A 19,934-nucleotide genomic window follows, 5' to 3' on the forward strand; every position below is an offset into this window, starting at 1 on the left:
CCAAATTTTCTTGGTTGAGGGCACTACAAATTCCAGTTACCCAGGTTTGAAACCTCAGTCTTCCTTGATTGTTTTACTCTTCAAACCCAACAGTTGTCTTGAAGATTATATCTGAACATCATCTTTTCTATCTGTCCTTTCTCTGCTTTCAACTCTTGCCTGGAGTATTCTAACAATGTTCTTTGTATTGTTCTTGCTTCCAGTTTCCTCTCCAATTTATCTTCCACAGTTACAAATTAGTATTTCTTTAATATGTCTGATTATCACTACCCCACCCCAACAATTAAAAAAATCTTTAGCCAGTTCCCTATTACTTCCAGGAAAAAAAGACCTCTACAGTCAGGTCCTTACTTTACAACACTATTTTCTAGCCAAACTAGCCTAGTAGCTGAATTATAACTCAGTTCCTTCTCTTTTCTCTGGTCCTTGTCCCAGCAATTCTCCTAGTCTGAAATACTCTCCCTCCTCACTTTTGTGTTGGTAGTTTACTTAAAAGTTCAGTACAGAGGGGAAGTTTTTTTTCCCCCCAAATACAGAGTTATTCTATTTTTTTTAGGTTTTTTGCAAGGCAATGGGGTTAAGTGGCTTGCCCAAGGCCACAAAGCTAGGTAATAAGTGTCTGAGGCTGGATTAGAACTTGGGTACTCCTGTCTCCAGGGCTGGTGCCCTATCCACTGCGCCACCTAGCTGCCCCCTACAGAGTTATTCTGGCTCTCTTCTTAAATTATTTTCTAGTTACATATCTGCTGAGGCCCGACACAATATTAATACATTCATTGCATACAAAGTACTGACAAAATGCTTAGGGAGAAGGCCTGCTTTTCATTCCCCCCCCCCCTTAATATCCCTAACACTTTGCAGGACTCAAAAAGATTGTTGTTTCCCAAAAATTAATCCTGAGAATGTTTTCACAGCCCTGATGTATTTTTATATTGGTTCAAGGGATGCCATTCCATCTCTATTCTTTCACTTTCTGATCTGTTCTTGAAGAGTTATCCCATGTGTGGAATATTCCTAAAATTTATTTCTCTTCATAACCTGAAAGCTTTTTGGCTGTTTCGCTTTCATTTCATCCCTTCCATTAGAGGAAAGAAAAGACAAAAATCAAATCATAATGCAAATTTCAAAAAAAATTATGTTGAATAGTAAATAAGGAAGGGTCGGGCTTTTAAAAAAATACAATCTCTGAAAACTGGTTATTTAGGTCTTTTAAGTGACAAGTGGAAAATAATTAAGAGAAGTGTGTGTGGGGGTATAGAATAAATCTGTTCTGTCACTATTTGTTTAGTACAAATTCATCACATTTTACGATTAGAATAGGCTTGCTCATTTTGAATGAAGAATCTGTCAAGGCCCTGGAATGCGGACATTGGGATTTCTATCAGAGGGTCTTTATCCAAAGCATCCTTTTTGCAGTTTACACTCCTCGGCCCCTTCCCGCCTCCCCCATCCCAGCCCTTGGAGACAATAATTTGCGGATCTTGCAGATAACCGAAGGGTCGGCTGCACAGGGTTTGGGCAAGTCCAAAGTTGGCGAAACTCGCGGGAAAAGCATCTGAGGCGGCTTCCGAGGGCGTCCGCGTTCGGTGCTGGAGATGATGAAAATGGCTTCCGGGCCGGGACTGGGGTTTTCAGGGATTTTTGTTTTTTTGAAACCAAGTATCTTTTGCGGGGAAGGGCAGGTCCGACGGGGGGGGGGGCTCCGGGCCCCGCCCCGCCCCCCCGCCGGGGCCACGCGCATCCCTAAGGGTCCCGGGGCGCCCGGGGCTGGGGCCCCGGCAGCTCCGCAGGCCGCCCGCCCGTGCTCATGGGCTCTTTGTCTCGCCGCCTTCTCTCCCGCAGTTCCTCCGGCCCCGTTGGAATTGCGGAGTGTCTTCACCCCGTTTCCTTTGTTCTCTTCAGCCCCCCCCATAAAAGGGGGGGAAGAACACCTCTTTCCCTCTCGCAGCCGCCATTTCTCCTCCTCGCCCGGGCCGGGCCGCTACTTCACGCGAGACATTCCCCAGAGCGCGATCGGCCTCGGGCCGTTATTCGGGGAGGGGGAGGGGAGCGGCCCGGCCCGGGCCGGCCCGGAGAGGCGGGAGGTCACCCGGGGCCGCCCCCGCCCGGGCAGGGCCGGGTGGGCTTTGGTCCTCTCCTGGTTCCCGGGGCGGGCGGGCGCTGCTGCCCCTGGGAGAGCGCGCGGCGCGGCGCGGCGCGGCGCGGCGGGTTGCCATGGTAACCGGCGGCAGCAGCCGCCACAGCAGGGCCGGCCCCAGCCCCAGCCCTAGAGCTCAGTGTGTGGGTGAGAAGCGGCGGCGGCGGCGGGGGCTCAGCTCGGGCGCCGCGGCCCAGACGGTGTAGCGGCCGCAGGATGGAGGACGGATTCTCCAGCTACAGCAGCCTGTATGACACCTCCTCGCTGCTCCAGTTCTGCAACGGTAAGCGGCGCGCAGCGGCGGGGGGCTCGTGCGCCGCTGTGGTGGTGGGGGACCAGCACGCGCGGGGCGGCCGGGGGGGCTTCTCGGCGGCTCCCCCCCGCGCCCCCGCGGCGGGGTCTCCCGGCGGGGCGGTAGCTGGGAGAGCCCGGGGATCTCTCGGGGATTCTGGCTGCAAACCTGGTCTTGGGGAAAGAAAACGAGGGAGGGAAGCGAGCAAGGGAGGAGCTGGGAGGCTGGCGCCGCTGCTTTCTGCTCCGAGGCCGGCTTCTCGGGAAGGAGGAGACGCTGAAAGGAGAGAGGGGGAAAGGTGGGGGGGTCGCTTCTTGGAGGACTCGGGGGAGTCCGTCCTGAGGGCCTCCCGCGGGCCCAAAGGACCAGCCGTGCCAGCCCGGCCATCCAGGGAAACTTCTTCCCCCGGCTCCTCCTCAAGTCACAACAAAAGTTGAGTTTTACGAAGTGGAAAAAGAAATGTTTGTTGGGGGTGGGGGGGGGGAGTTGCATCTGGCCCTGAGGTTTTGAGGGAAAAACTCGAAATTTTCTATTAAGACCATGACCGCCCAGCATCCCAACAAGTGACTGCTGGTCATTGTGTCCATGGGGCTGTGTCGCACTGCACGAAATAGAGTTCATGGCATCCTCACCAGCCCCGCCACGGCCTGTGGAAGAACCAACCGCTTCATCCCTTGACGCGTCAAAACCACTGCCCACTCACGAAAACTTGAGCATTTGACACGTGTATTATCCAGGCTCATGGGGAGGGGGAGGGGAGCTTCTTCTCCGAAGATGCTCATCGTGCAACTGTCACTAGTGCCTTTTTAAAAAGTATCAGTTGATGGTGAGATCGAGATCTTTGCAATTTCGTCAGTATTTATCCCTAGACTGACACATACAGAAGAATAAAGATACACCGCATCCCGCCATATTTCTTCGCAGCTTTTCTTTCAGAATGTAATTGACACATAAGAAAGCCAAAATACTGACTTGGAAAATGAGGGGAGGAAATCGTTAGAAGAAAAAGTTCAAGACGTAATGTTACGGCTTTAACAAGAACATGGTGCTTTTTGTATATATTTCTTTTTATTCTATTGTACAAGAGCAGAGAAACAAATGCTTCAATATTAACCAGAGAAATACGAGAATTAAAAAAAAATTAGAAACCAAGTGACCCCACTTCAAACAAACCATTTTAATTACACTGTTCTTCATGAAGTAAACCCTAGAGTTTATATTAAAGCCTTTTTTTAGTACAAGAAAAGGATTAAACTGATTTTTTGTTCAGTAGATTCTCTTTGATTCTTAGAAGCAAGAAAAAAAATAAATTACAATCTATCGATAAATGTTTTTGAAAAAAGTGATCCTAGGCTCTTGAAACATAATTTACACAAAATAATTTAACACAAAAAACATGTTCATTTTACCTTGCATTTTTCTGGAGCATGAGGTGTGAAAATTCAAAAGAAATGTCACACATAATTTTCTACATTTGATTTATTGCTTTAGAAATGTTTCCTAAAGTGTTGCTTTGTTGTGGGGATTTTTTGGTGAATATGATCCTGTAAACTTTACTTGATAGGTAGAGCAATAAACACCAGCTTGCATCTCAGTTTTCTTGAATTACTTTGTTTTGCAGTTTTATTTTAACCAGAGAGAACTTTCTAACAAAGTAATTTATGAATTCAATTTTGACCTATCTCTTAATATAATAACAAGTGTTCTTTGTTTTTGCATGTATATATACACATATATAAGTACATAATATTTTTCCAGTGGTCAGACTTCCATATCATTCTGTGGAGATTCATTATGTTTGCATTTTTTGAAAAAATGACTAGCTAATGGGTAGCCAAAGTGCTTCAGTAAGTTATGAGAAAAAAATATTTAGTAAAGTTTAATATATATTAATTATTATTACTGCTTCCAATATGGTAAAAGAATGAATGAAAGATTTCTATCAAGTCATATATATTATCAGCTGAATATTTATGTAAAGACATCTGCAGGAATTCCACAACAAAAACAATGTGCAAAAGTTGACATCGGTAGTGAGAGAATCTCCACACCAGTGAGATCACAGAATTCCATCTAAGGCTGTATGATGCATAAGCTTAATGTACATTGTACATCATTTTCATATAATAACATGTTACCTCTTATGTGACTTAAGGAGTTCCAGTTTGCTATGAAATGGAAGATAAGTTTTCGTTTTAATCTATTTAATGTCTATTCCAGCATAGCAGATTTCCTTTGTGTTTTCAACCTTAAAAATCTAAACTTCTTGAGGGAAGTTAATAGTAGTTGACATTATCTAACTTGTTCTGGTTCTTAAGATCATGGAGATAGAAGCACTTGAAGGGATTTCAGAGGTGATTTGGTCAAACCTCATCATTTTGCAGAAAAGGAAAATGAGTCCCAGAGAGGCTGTCTCTTACATTGAATCATATAGGTAAGAAATGTAAGCAAAGATTGGAACACAGCTTCCCTTGAGCAGCTAGAGGGTGAAATGGACAGGGCATCAGGCCTGGAGTCAGGAAGACTCATCTTTCTGAGTACAAATCTGGCCTCTTCCACTTACTACCTCTGTGATCCTGGACAAGTCACTTAACCCTGTTTGCCTCAGTTTCCTGAACTGTCAATTGAGTTTAAGAAAGAAATCTCCACTCCCATATCTCTGCCAAGAAAACCCCAAATGGTGTTACAGAGAGTTGGACTGAATCAAACAGGTTATATCTTTAGCAGACATGAGTTTCCTGATAGCAACTATAAAGTTCTATATCTGTGAAATTTTGTGATTTCTTAATTTATTGACCAACTAAAAGATTTATCACATAAACTGAAAATATATCTACACATTTTTTATGATGAAACCATTATGGCTCTTCCTATGATGTCTAAAACTGTAGCTAGAAAATTACAAATGCCTAAATATGTCATAGTGAAGTGCTTTCCTTAAAGCCAGGAAGACCTGTGTTCAAGTCTTGTTTTTAAAACATACGATATTCTGTGGGTGAGTCATTTAACCATTTAGTGCTCTTTTTGCTACTCTCTAAGACACTAACTTTCAGAGAGGGGATTGACCTACATTGGTAGTGGTTGTTATTCATTCTGGAGTCTCCTATACCAGTGAAATCACTGGTCCAGTCCTTATCCTTAATATGCTAACATACTACTTAGCCAGTGTGACTTAGGACATGACAATGAGGTGAGATAATATTCTTGAGGATTTTTTTCATTGAATTTGGTGGTCAGTTGAGTGAAGTATAATCTTGATATTGACTTATTCATGAAGTTTTTTCTTCTCTTTAGTGATACTGTCATTACAAGTTTATTAGAATCATGTCTGAAAGAAAGTTCAAATTATTTCTGTTTATTATTTGCATATAAAATACATAAGTAACAGTGAATTAGAGGAAAATCACTTGAATTCTTTCAGTAACAATGTATTTAGTATCTACCATGTACAAAGTCCTATCCTAGATATTGAGGGAAGAATAATAGAAAAATAATCAAAACAGGGGCAGCTAGGTGGCACAGTGGATAGGGCACAGCCCTGGAGTCAGGTGGTCCTGAGTTCAAATATGTATGGCCTCAGACACTTAAATAAATTAGCTAGCTGTGTGACCTTGGGCAAATCACTTAACCCCATTACTTTTCAAAACAAAAGAAAATAATCAAGATACTTGAATGTAAATGTCCTTGTGGAAATACTGATCTTGCATGAAGAAATGACAAATGCCTAAAGCACAATAATTATACCACAGGATAGAATACTAAAAGATTATAAAAGAAGTAAAAAATTTTATGAGAGGTTCAAAGAAGGAAAGGTAAAAATAGTAGCAGTTCAGTTTAATAATATTAAATTCTGGTAGAGAAATTTCAAGGATGAACCTAGACATGTGAACACAAAGAGTTCACAGTTTAGCATGAAGAATAAGATGTGCATATGTAATTATGATACAAATTAGAATATGATGAGTATGCTGGAAAGCTCCAAAGAGTGTGATTTGAGTCTGAAGGGGAAGGAAGGGGGAATATAAGGTTTCATGAACTAGGTAGCATCAGAACTGATTATCACTCAAAGAAAAGAAGGATTTCAGCAGGAGAGATGGGGGGGGGGGAAAGGAACCCATTCCAGGAACAAGGGATGACCAGAATGAGATTGAGTATGAAAAGTTGTCCCTTTTGACTGAAACATAGATTATGTAAAGGAGAATTATGTGACATAAAGCTAGGAAGATGCAAAATTTGAGTCAAATTGGGAAAGGCCTTGAAATACCAGACAAAAGAATGTATATTTTATTAGCAGGCATTGGGAAACCATTGAAGTTTTCTGAATCTGTTAAGTGACATGATTAAAACTATCTATTAGAAAGATTATTCTGTTTGTGAAGGATGGCAGTAAGAAAAGAGTACCTAGAGGCAGGGAGAATAATTATTGATATTATAATAGTCTTTTATATGGTCTAGTCAGTAGTTTATATGACCTGAATGAGGGTGATGACAGTGACAAAGAAAGAATGGGACAAATGTTTTCATCAATCAACATGTATTTATTAAGTTATAGGCTCTATTCTGAGTGCCAGAGATAAAAAGGGGCAAAAACAGTACTTATCCTTAAGAATTATATAAATCATAGGTTAATAATATATTTTGTATATTTATGCAAATATACACATATGTGTAAGTAATTTGTCTATTAGGTATATGTGTGTGTATGTATATATGTGCATGTGTTTACAGAAAATAGTTGGAAAATATTCTGAAAAGGGAAACACTAGGAGCTAGAAGGGAGGGCTGGCCTGGGGAACTGCTGTAGAATATAAGACTTAAGATGAGTCTTAAAGGAAGCTAGAGAAAAAGAGACTGAGGTGAGGAAGCACAGGCAAACCTGTTCTATAGGCAACAATATTCACATTGGCAGCTGAATGGATATTGGTTTAGAGTGGTAAGAAGCAAGGAGGCCAGGTAGTAAGCAGGATAGTTCCATAATCCATGAAACAATGAAGGCTTGAACTAGGATAAGTGGAGAGGAGGGGACAAATAGGAGAAATGTTGTGATATAAGTTTTGGCAATATGAAGATAGGTGAAGTAAACAAGGGTGGATGAGGAGTGAAGGATGTCACCAAGGTTGTGAACCCCGGTGGTAGGATATTGGTGAACTTGAAAGAAATTGGGAGATTGGAAGACTGGGTTTTGGGATAAAAGATAATGAGTTTTGTTTTAGAAATGTTGAATGCCAAGTGTCACAAAAGGTAACTGTACAGGACTATAGAGACCAGGGCCAGACATAGAGATCTAGGAATCATTTTCATAGTGATGTTATAGGTGCTGATAAGATCATCAAGTGGCATAACATAGAATAACAGATGAGGGACCTAGGACATACATGATTAGTAGTTGTTACATGATGAAGAACCAGCAAAAGAAACTGAGATAGAATGATCATTCTTATAAGAGGAGAACTAATAGAGAATTGAGTTACAACTCAGTCAGGAAAGAGTACTTGGAAAAGAACGTGATAGATAAGGGTCAAAGGCTGTGGAGAGTTTAAGATAGATGAGCACTGAATGAAGGTCATTCTATTTATCAATTAGTAGATTACTGGCAACCTTGGAGAAAATGGTTTTCCTTGAATGATAAGTTCAGAAGCAAATTTTCATAAAGTTTAGAAGATAATGAGGAGTCAGTGAAGTGGAGATGCTTTAGTGTAGTGACTGGCACATAATAAATAAAAAAAATACTTAATAAATTATGACAGACTTTTTGTTTACTCAAGATATTGAACCATGAAGGAGAAGACAGTTAAGATGATTATCTAATGGGGATAATAAGATTTAGTGAGGGTATTTTTTTATAGATAGGAGAGTCATGTTCATAGCTAGCAGGGATAGAGTCAATAGATAGGAAATTATTTAAGATAAGTTGGGGGGCAATCTACTGTGGAAAGAGATTAAATCAGAGTTTTACCTTTGCAAAACGTAAACCCATCTTTTCATTTGAAACCGCAGTTAAAGAAGAGATAGTGGAGGTGGGGGATGGGTATGTCTACTTGATTTGAGATAAAGAGGAATATAGAAGGGGAAACTTTTGGTGACATAATTTTTTTTTTTTTGGTGGAGAATAAGGTGAGAGCCTCCATTAAGACAGTATGAGGGAAAGGGGTACTGTGAGAATCTTACTTGAGAAGAGAATGTTTGGAATAGCTTCTGTGCAGAGTGAGTTTGCAGATAGATTGGGAAGGAATAGAATGTTGGTCTTGCTATAATGAAGGCCCAATTGAGATTAGATAACAAAAATTTATTGTGGATGCAGTTAGCATGGTTTTTTATTATTTTCCCAGTGCTCTATTTGGCAGCCTATGAATCAGAACAAAGATTGTAGATGATGAGTATATCAGGGTTGGGGTTTGGCAAGGTGTGACTGGTTATAAAACCAAGGATTCTAGGATAGAGCAAAGTACAGAGTTAAATTGGTTCATCAGTAGATGTGTGACAGGGAAGAGGGAAGAGTGTATTAATACATGGAACATTGGACTTGGGAAGAACTGAGGGCTGGAAGGAATAGTGGTCACAGTGAGAGCAAAGAACAAAGTTAGAGTACTGTTCAGACATGGGGAAAGATGGAATAATAAGACATCAGACATAGGAATTCAGATTTTTGAACAAGTGGAACACTTGTTGGTAATAGCTTTCAAAGCCATCTCTGTATATAGCTTAGAGTTGAAGAATAAGTCTTGAGAATTGAGTAGATTGAGGAGCTTGAAATTTGGCTATTTGAAGGAGTATCCTTATGTATTTTGGGATCCTCTATTATGAGGGCAGGAGATTTTGGAAAGCTGTGATACCTGATCCAGGCTCCACAAAGATCTCTGATGTCACCTCCAGGGTTTACCTCTGATGTGGCCCAAGGCAAGGATCTCTGAGGGCAGCTCTGGATTTTACCTGTGACTTGACCTGAGGCTTTGTGTGACTGTCTGTGATCTAGGACCATATCCTGTACAGAAAAACACCTATGATATATATATACCTTGACATTATGGAAAAATGGTTTAGTGATAATAATAAGTATTGTAAGAATCAACTGGAGTAGAAAATTGTTTACTGCTGTAGCTATAGTATAAATCAATAAACTGATCAATAAACAGAGTCGTCTATGGCTACCTGCCTAGCCCAATTATTTCTTACATCCCACAAACACACGCCCAGGAATGCTGACATCAAGTGGCATCCAAACAGGGATGCTGGCTGGCATGAGGAGATAAGAGAGAAGATAAGCATTGAGCTCTTTCAGAAAGTAAGGAGATTGTCATGAACAGCCACTAGGATCTGCATCGGATGATTAACTTGAATATTATGAAATTTAAAGCCCAAGATTAGCCCAAGATTCTCCCTTGAGGTTTATCCTCCTGGCAAATGATGGTGTGTTCTGTGAGATCCTAGGAGTCTTACCTCATAGTAGGTAAGAACAGATGGAGTTATAAGAGCCCAGTCAGAAGGTGTCAGATTAGACTGTGGAGGGAAGGATATGAAAGAGGACTTTACTCCAGAAAGCAACTCAGAATAGGGATGATCCTGGGGTAGGACCTGGAACTGGAGATAGTCTCAGAAGCCTGCAGGTTCACTTTCACATTTGAGTTTATACCTAAGTTAGAAAGTTAAGACTTAGCAAACTTGTTTTACATATTTTTCTACAAATGGCAATTTCAAAGCCTTTCTCAAATGACATTTAGTAGTATGCTTGGTTTGTGTAGCTAATGAATATCTTAAGAATATACAGAGGATAATTTTAAGAATCGGAGATAGGATAAAACTGTAAGAAAAGTTTCCTATAATGTGATGCATTGAACTGGTGCTTTAGGACAGTGTTGTAATGAATAATATTCAGTTGAAAAATGAATATTAATCTTGATAATGTAAATAAACCATTAAGTAGAATTCAACCTAAGCAACTGATAACAGAGAATTAAAGTCAATCACTAGGGAGTTTGCTATATAAATTGAATTTAAATTTGTTGATTTTTAATCTGAATATTTATATTAAAATGATTGACTAAAATAGGTTAGTGAGTCAGCAATCATATTTCACATGTTCAAAGGCAATTGTACAATTTTATAGTAGTAGAAACCGTAAAAGTCATAGTTATGGTTTGGTAGAAAGAGCATTGAACTTCCTTGAATCCTGTCAGAACTGGTACTGAATCCTAATTCTGATATTCATGATTAGGATGAAACTATGGCAAGCAAATTACTTCATTTATTTGATCCATAGTTCCTTCATCTCTAAGATGAGGAAAAATGTTCAACTTTATAGGTATATTGGGAAGAAAAGATTTATAAACCATAAATTACTATAAATGAATTGTCATTATCTTTATTTGTTGTCACATTTGAATCTGGATCTGTAACTTCCTTGGTGTAGGGAATTCCTAATGGGAAAGTCCTCCTACCAGAGCAATTTTGTATTTACCATCATAAAGAGTTGCCTAGGGCACTATAACTCAACTAGCTAAAATGTGACAAAGATAGGTCTTGAATCCAATTCTTGACTCTGAGACTGGTTTTCTATTATACCATACTGCCTCTTATTGCTAATTAATTAATGATAGCTAATATTAATTATTCATTAGAAATTTGTCAAGAGGCAATATATATAATACAAATACTATCCCCTCCCACCTTCACCCCTTCCAGTATGCTTGAGAATTCAGCTCATTATCTGTGCTAGAACAAGAACATCATTACAGATAGAACTCTAGTGCCCCAACTACCTGACCATAACCCTAATCCAAAGAAACTTGAGAGCAATGTCTCTAATAGATATCCCATATTCCCTATCTCCAAGCTCTACAAAAGCAAAAACTTTCAAAATATAGAAATCTAGTGGGAGATATTAGAACCACATGGAAGCAAGAATAGTCTTAATACATAGGACAACTTTTAAAAATTTATATTCCAATACTCTTAACGAGTTATGGAAAACAGATGTGCATAAATAGTCCTCAGAATTTTAAATATAAAAAATAATAGCAGGATAGCAACTTCTCTTGAAACCATTTCTAACCAAACTTTATCAAAAAAGATTTTAAGAAGTATTCCTCCTACATTTGACAAGAAGCTTAAATGCATATTATTACTGAAATTAGTCTTGCCTCTTGAAAGAGTTATTTTAATTTCAAGACACAGAGGAGTGGACCATATGCCATGTTTTACCTTAAATGTGTATCAGCCCTATTTTACAATGACTCCTATTTCTCCAGTTTAAAAAGAAAAATAAAATTCAGTGTAGTCATCTTCATTGTAACAGAGCCTTTATTTAATTTTATTATGTAATATAATAATCTTCAACTACTAAAATATGATTTTGGCTTTGAGAACTAGTATGGCATAATATAGTAAAAAAAACAGTAACAGTACCTTGGAGAAGACTTGAATTGAGGGCCTTATTTTGCTACTGATTAGCTGTATGAGTTTAAGAATGTCATATAACTTTTATTTCCTTAAGTCTCGTTGCTGATTTCAATTTTATTTTATTTTTTAAATGTGTATTTGGATTCCTTTTGGAATTTATATTTTATTTATTTTTAATTTCTTTGGTTTTTGGAAGGCAATGGGGTTAAGTGATTTGCCCAAGGGAGGCAATTATAAATTGACTAAAAATAGGTCAGTGAGTCAGAAATCATATTTCCACATGTTGGATAATTATAAAGTGTTTGAGTTCGGATTTGAATTCAGGTTCTCTTGACTCCAGGGCTGATGCTCTGTCCACTGGGCCACCTAGCTGCCCCTTGATTTCAGTTTTGTAAGGAATTCCTAACTGAGAAAACTCATCCTATCAGTGCATATTGACACCATCTTTGTAATACAAAAACAATATATTGTGTATATGTATATATCATGAATCAGAACTTGAACTTGGATTTTATTAGCTTTAATTCTTGTTCTATAGCTACCATGCCATGCTGTCTTTGTCTATAGAAATTTACACTACTACTACCCCTTAGTACTTTCGTAATGAAATTGTTTTTATCAATTAAGGTTATTTTCACAGATTTCAAAATTGATGGTGCATTTTTATGGCAACAAATAGCTGGAATTTATTCAATAGATTAATAAACTTAAGTGAAGAAATAAGTATTTAGAACTCAAAAATATCATCTACTCATCAAACTATCCTTCCCCATCCTGAAGAAACCTACCCTCTGTGGCTCCCTTATTATATGCCCCTATCCTTTTCTTCTGGCTGATCTGCCCTCTGTCTTAGAAAATTCTTGGAACTTTATCATCATCATGAGTCATTTTCCCATTTGGAAATATAAACAGTTTAACTTTAGTTCTTCATGATTTCTCAATCATTTGTAATGCCTCTCTTGAGTCTTGTATTTTAATTCCCATATCCTTCAAGCTCCCTTTTTTGTGTTGTTTCCCATTGAAATGAAATTTCCCTGAAGTTAAGCATTATCTCACTTGTTTGTATTTATCTTTCAAATTTTATAGGTACTCAGAGTACAGAGGATATTAAGTGAAGTCTGGAGGGTAACAGGGAAAAATCTTAATTGAGAAAGTGGGATTTAAACAGGTTCTTAATGTTGGGTTTGCAAATTTAGACCACTATTTTTGTGTCAAGGTGTTTATGGTGTTTAGATGACAATGAAGTATAACTCAATTAATGACCTTGAAAAAGATGTTACTCTCTGGAGCTCTATCCCCACATCCCCAATTTCCTCTTGGACATTTCAGAGTCCAAAGAAGCATCTCAAATGTACCATGTCTGGAAAAGGAGTCATTATCTGGTCCCCATCTATTGTTAGGTTCATTACTGTCCTCCTTGCCTTGTTATCCTTGACTTCTCACATTGACTTATTCCAGTCAGTTGCCAAATCTTCTTGATTCTTTCTCCACAACATTTTTTTGAATATGTCCCTTCCTCTCCACTCACCCAGCTATTACCCTATTTAAGATCCTTATCCTTTTCCTGGTCTTTTACAATAGCCTCCTATTGGTCCTTTTGCTTTAATACTTTTCACACAGCCACCAAAGTAGTGTTCCTACACCCCTTCCCCCAAATGCTTGCTCAATAAAATCCTCTAACTCCTTGTTAATTACTCTAGGATCAAGTTCAACTGTTTGATTTTTAATGTTTTTTTTCAAACTGGCCCTTATCTTCATTTCACATCTTTTTTTTTTTAGTTTTTGCAAGGCAGGCCGGTGCTCTATCCACTGCACCACCTAGCCACCCCTTCATTTCACATCCTATTTCAAATGCTCATCCATTACATAATTAAAGTGTGAAACAAGCCCCTGAGGGATTATCAGGTAGAGTGGGAAATTTAAGATGAAATGACTGAGGAAACAAGGTTCAAGGTTCCAAGCATTTTGATTTATTAAGCAATTCATGTCAATTTCCTAACAAACCAAGACTAGGTCCCTTCCTCAGCTTAGGGCTGGACTCCAAATAGAAGGGGATTCAGACTTTTATACATGAAAAACAAAACCAAGACCAATTAATTAAAAGGTAACAACCAGGATTCAACATAAAGTAATTAGATTTCTATGGAGGAAAGAGACTTTCCAAGTTCATAGGGCGAGAGTGAACAAGTACAGTTCCCTGAAATTAGAAAAAGAGGTGTCCCACTCCTGTCCAGTATCTGTGAGCAATCAAAGGAACATGAAAGCAATGACTGAACCTTATGGGGACATTTTTCAGAAAAGATATTTGGTTCGCTTGAGTTGTGATGATGATGATGTCCTCCTCAAAGAAGACCATTACATCAGGGAGGTTCTGTCATATCACCAGCCTCACTTTCTCCTCCAGAGCCATTTGGATTCCAGTGGAATCTGGTTGATTGGAGATGGTCCTGGATGTGAGGCAATTGGGGTTAAGTGACTTGCCCAGAGTCACCCAACTAATAAATGTCTGATGTTGGTTTCAAATTTTCATCTTCCTGACTCCAAGACCAATGCTCTATCCACTGCACCACCTAGCTTCCCCTGGCCTGAGATGTACAATTGTGAGAAAACTCTGTCTTAGGATCAATCTTAGGATTTGACTAGGTTTTTAGTCAATATAGCCTAGGTCCTTTAATCTCTAAACAATAGGTAAAGGTGGTTCAGCATCCCAGCCAAATAGGACTAGGTTCAAATAATTCAATTAAGGTTTTTTCACAATTGAATAAAATTTTCTCACAAAATGGAATTTGGACTAGACCCATAATTGAAGAAAAAGGGAACCGAGCTAGCACCAGACTGAATCAATAGATGGAGTTAATATGGTTCATTCAATTCTCACAAACAACCACTTGCTGTCCTAATTCCCTAAATTTCCTAAGAAATATGTGATAAAGATAATGATTTATTAATAAGATTTCACTGAATTAGTCCTTTGGAATGTAATTATTCAAGTTCTCTATTTCTTTCAGTTACTGAAAACCCTATTCCACACCTTAGAACTCTAATTTGCTTTTTCTTTGCTCTTGACTCTGTTGGGGAGGTAGATCATTTCCTTGCCAAGACCAATCTCACTATTTGTGCTCATGATGCCACTCCCATTTCTTCCAGTTTACTTGACTCTTTATTTCATCTTCAGTTTATATATACATATATACATATATATATACACATACATACATATATATATATATATATACATATGTACATATATATATACATATACCCCTTTTCTACTGCATCTACACACATAACTGCCCAGGCTTCCCCTATCCTTAAAAAAGTCTTTATTAGGGGCGGCTAGGTGGCGCAGTAGATAGAGCACTGGCCCTGGAGTCAGGAGTACCTGAGTTTAAATTCGGCCTCAGAAACTTAATAATTACCTAGCTGTGTGGCCTTGGACAAGCCACTTAACCCCATTGCCTTGCAAAAAAAAAAAAAAAAAAAAACCTTTAAAAGAAAGTCTTTATGTTAGCCTGCCCCTCCCCCTCCCCCTCCCCCTCCCCCTCCCAACTTTATACAGTTTTATATATCTCCTTTAATTTTCTGCCCTGCTGTACTACTCTTGGAAAGAGCTGGTTGTGCTTGTTGCCTCATTTTGCTCAGTCCCTTACCTTGGACTCTTATCACTCATAAAATTGGTCTCCTAAAGGTTACCAGTGAGTTATCTAAAATGTTATGTATATTATTTATTTTGATTTTCTATTACTCACAAATTTCTAACATATTCCTCCCCCTTTCCTGACCCAGCAAATCATCCTTCGAAAAAACAAAGTAGATAGCAAAACCAACCAATCTAAATCAACTATATCATGAGTATTTTTGAAAATAATCCTTTCCTTTTTTAATTTCTTAGTATTACTAATTTATAATTTTGTATTTTTGTCACTTTTTATTGTGATTTTACCATGTTTTTATTTTTTCAATTTAATTTTCCTTTATTTTCTTTTTTTTTACATTTTGACTGGCTTATTGGTTTTTGTTAAATTTTTTTAAAGAATCACCTTTTAACTTTGTATAGCATTTCCATAAACTTATGATTTTTCCATTTTATCTATTTATCCTCCAATTTAAAGATTTCCTACCTTCTGTTTCTGTTAGGTTAACTTATTTAATTTCTAATAAAAAAAATAAATGATTCATAAAATTTCTTTTTCTGTTTTCTTGTTTTTTCTTTCTTTCTTCCTTCCTCCCTCCCCTTCCCTCCCCTCCCCTCCCCTCCCCTCCCCTCCCCTCCCCTCCCCTCCCCTCCTCTTCCCTTCCCTTCCCCGTTTATAGAGGAAATTTTTCTTCTGAGGACTGCATTGGCTTCATATTCCTCCCCTCTTCTTTTATAGTTTTTTTTATTATCATTTTCTTTCACTTTTAAATAGTTATTCATTCTTATTATGATAGGGCAGCTAAGTGGCACAGTGGGTACAGCACTTGCCCTGGAGTCAGAAAGACCTGAGTTCAAATGTGACCTCAGACACTTAATTACCCAACTGTGTGATCTTAGACAAATCACTTCTCTTTATTCTTTGATTCCTTCATTATTTAGAATGCTATTCTAGAATTTTCATTTGGAGCTTTATCATTTGCCTGTGTTCTCTAATATAGAAAATAACTTCTTTTGTACTAATGTCTGTGAAAGCCTTTGTATAGTTTTGTGGAAATTTTTGCTTTTTTACATTTACTTGTAATTTCTTTAACCTTCTAGTACAATGTCTGTTTGGGTAAAAGTATCATGAAGTGATAAGAAATACATAAATTTTCAAGTGGTTCCCATTCAGAAGATATCTTAAACCTTTTGGCTTTAAATTCTCAAGGTTTTATTCAGGTCTATTTTCTCTTTATTTTTATTTCTATCATTCAGTTATGTTTCTCTAGCTTTAGCAATAGGAACAGTAAAATGTCCTGCTATCATTGTTACTCTATGTATCATTTTGTAATTTATGTATCTTTTTCTGAATTTAGACTCTATGCCATTTAATCATACATAATTGATATTTATAACAGATTATTGTCTATAGTTCCTTAAAACATAATGTAGTTTCTCTGTTTATTCCTTGTTTTACTGTAAATTTTTACTTTTGTTTTTCCTGATAACATCTACTAGCAACTCCAATTTTAGAATAATCTGATAGTAAATTTTATTCTAGTTTCTCACTTTTTATATTTCTTTTCTAGTTGTGTTTCTGGTGTATAACAGGTTTTGTTTTCTTTTAATTCTGGCACTCTTTCCTTGTATTGAATTATTTAATATAATCACATTTAAACTTATGGTTGTTAGGTGTATATTTTCCTCCATTTTTTTTTTGGCTTTATTTGTCTTACTTGTAGGAGAATATGTTGTCTCTTTAATTAGTTTTGCTTCTACAGTTTAATGTTAATCTGTTACCACAAGTTCTCTCCATTTATATATATATATATATATATATATATATATATATATATATATATGTATGTAAAAGAAATAAGTTAAGGAAAACTTTATTGTACAATTTGTAACTTGAACTAAATTGATGTAAAGGATTGTATAAAGTAGAAATGAGTAGGAATATTTCAATAGTTTCTTAATTTAAAAAGGCAATTCATGAAGAAAGTAAGGTAAAGTAATGGAAGCAGGTTATGTGATAGGAGTTACTCACTGTGTACCCTGAATTAGGAGACCCAACCCTATTTCTATCTTTAATATGATCTGTCTTCATTCTCAAGGTCATTTTGTTGTATCATGTCTCCTCCCTTAAGACTCAACCCTTGGCTACCCTTGGTGTCTAATACATGCTTTCACTTGTTATTGGTCAGTGTGTAGAGAGGTACAATTATTTCTTTCTTTCTTTTTTTTTTTTTTGCAAGGCAATGGGATTAAGTGGCTTGCCCAAGGCCACACAGCTAGGTAATTATTAAGTGTCTGAGGCAGGATTTGAACTCAGGTACTCCTAACTCCAAGGCTGGTGCTCTATCCACTGCACCACCTAACTGCCCTAAGGTACAATTATTTCTAAGAGAAGGTAATCTAATATGTTAATTCCTCCAGACAAAATCAATTACAAGGTCTCTTTCTCATTCTATGCACATACATTTATTTCTTTTATCACAGAAATACTCTTTTGTTAGCATCCATTATCTTTCCTTTTTTAGGCCATGAATATGTGCCTTTTACTTTTTCCATCTCACTCTACCCAGCTCATTTCTTTTATTTTATTATTTTTTTTACCTTTATTATATATTTATTTTTATTATTTGGACATTGATAGCTCTGCAAAATACTTTCCCCACCCAATCCCTTTCCACAATTCATCCACAAAGACAGTCCATTTCTTTTATCCTGTTCTCCAATAGATATCATTCAGTTTGCAACTAAAGGAAATGTTATTTCTTTCTTGTTCTTCTTTGGAATTGAAAGAGGTATATCACTCACAACTTTATATCACTTAGTTCTCCAATAATAACATTTTCCCAACCTTATTACCTGCCACAGAACATAGCATCAATTATAGAATCACATGGGATTAGGACTTGGAGTATTCAACTTTTTTTTTTTTGCTTTCCATCTCCTAGTTCTTTGTCCCTCAGCAATCTTTATTCTTTTTAATTTTGAATAGGTGAAGTTTTTTTTAAACATACTATTAAGCCTGAAAGACTTGAATTTATTTTTAGATTATTTTTATTTGATAATTATACTTCTCTTTTTTTTGTGCTTCTATTGTTTGTAAATTGAACAGTCTGTTTAACTCAGGGAAGATGTTTGGGGTGTGTTTCAGAATTTGTTTTTTTTGGGGGTTGTATTTTGAGTTCCTTTTCTTTTTTGATTATACTGTTCCATTCTCTTCTCTTATATTTAATGAATCTGAATTAATCCTTGATAATTTCGACTTGATTTTCTTCTGACTGCTCGAAAAATTTGTTGTTATTCAAAATGTTAAATTTAGCCATGTTTTAAATTAACCTTTGAGTTGAAAGTGTAGATCCTGGAAGTGACTTGTGAATTCTTTCAGTCACTTCTTTGTTGCTTGTATTAAAAATTATTGAATATTTTCTTGTATTGTTTCTGTAGAATGAAATTCGAATTTTAAAATTTTGTTTTATTCTATGATCTTTGAAGTATCTATGTTCATTTAGTCATGATGCAAAATTTATGTCTTCTGTTAGTTTTGTTATCCTTTTGTTCTTTTTTTTTTTTTAGGTTTTTGCAAGGCAATGTAGTTAAGTGACTTGCCCAAGGCCACACAGCTAGGTAATTGTTAAATGTCTGAGACCGGATTTGAACCCAGGTACTCCTGACTCCAGGGCCAGTGCTTTATCCACTGTGCCATCTACCCGCCCCATCCTTTTGTTCTTCTTTTGCAAATTTTTCTTTCATTTCAGAATTTTTAAATTTTGAATCTGTTATTTTCCCCTCTTGGTGTCTATGCTTCTTTGGAGAGATTTTTCTATTGTGTTCTCAGTTTTTCTTGCTCTGCTTTTTTGTGTTTTTAGTTTTGCATTGATAGTTCTGATTTTTTAGTTAAGTTCATTCCTCATTCTTTTAAAAATTTGATTTCTCTTTTGAACTAGAGTTTCTTAAAGTTTTATGATCTTTGGCAGTGTCTGCAGGATTCCTTCTCAACTGTCAATGAGTCAGCAAGCATTCATTATGTGCCTGTATTTTCCAGACACTATGCTAAGTGCTATGGATATATTTAAGAAAGACAAAAAGAAAGTCCTGCTCACAAAGAACTTACAGTTTAATGGGGGATACAAGCAATTATATGTAACAAGGTATATACAGGATAAATTAGGGTAATCTCAGGGGGAAGGCACTAAGATTAAAGAGGACTGAGAAATAATTCTTGTAGAATATATGACTTTTAATGAGACTTGAAAGAAGCCAGGAGGCAGAGATGAAGAGAAAGACAGTTCTCAGCATGAGGGACAGCAAGTTAAAATGTTCAGAGGTGAGGGAATGTCAAGGAGATCAGTGGCACTGGATTGTGGAAAGAGAGCAATGCATTAGAAAACTGGAAAGACAGGAAAGAACTAAGTTACAAAAGGTTTAACATCCAAACAGAATTTTATATTCGATCCTATAGGTAATAGGTAGACACTGGC

The 19,934-nt window shown here is 37.3% G+C and overlaps 1 protein-coding gene across 8 annotated transcripts in view; it reads left to right on the forward strand.

Moving 5' to 3' along the window:
* EML1 (EMAP like 1) overlaps window positions 1-19,934 on the forward strand; it is a 311,896-nt gene that overhangs the window by 85,390 nt on the left and 206,572 nt on the right. For 2 of the 8 annotated variants that reach the window (XM_074213066.1, XM_074213067.1), the window contains exon 1: window positions 2,228-2,420. The exons of 1 other annotated variant lie outside the window; for it this stretch is intronic. In XM_074213066.1, coding sequence (XP_074069167.1) covers window positions 2,354-2,420 — 67 coding nt within the window. In that variant the 5' untranslated portion in view covers window positions 2,228-2,353. Of the gene's footprint in view, window positions 1-2,224; window positions 2,421-19,934 lie in introns of those variants that run through there. 5 more of the 8 variants (XM_074213063.1, XM_074213064.1, XM_074213068.1 and 2 more) reach the window with 5 other exon arrangements.

Source organism: Macrotis lagotis, chromosome 1 (genome assembly GCF_037893015.1).
Source record: "Macrotis lagotis isolate mMagLag1 chromosome 1, bilby.v1.9.chrom.fasta, whole genome shotgun sequence".
Lineage (NCBI taxonomy): Eukaryota > Metazoa > Chordata > Mammalia > Peramelemorphia > Peramelidae > Macrotis > Macrotis lagotis.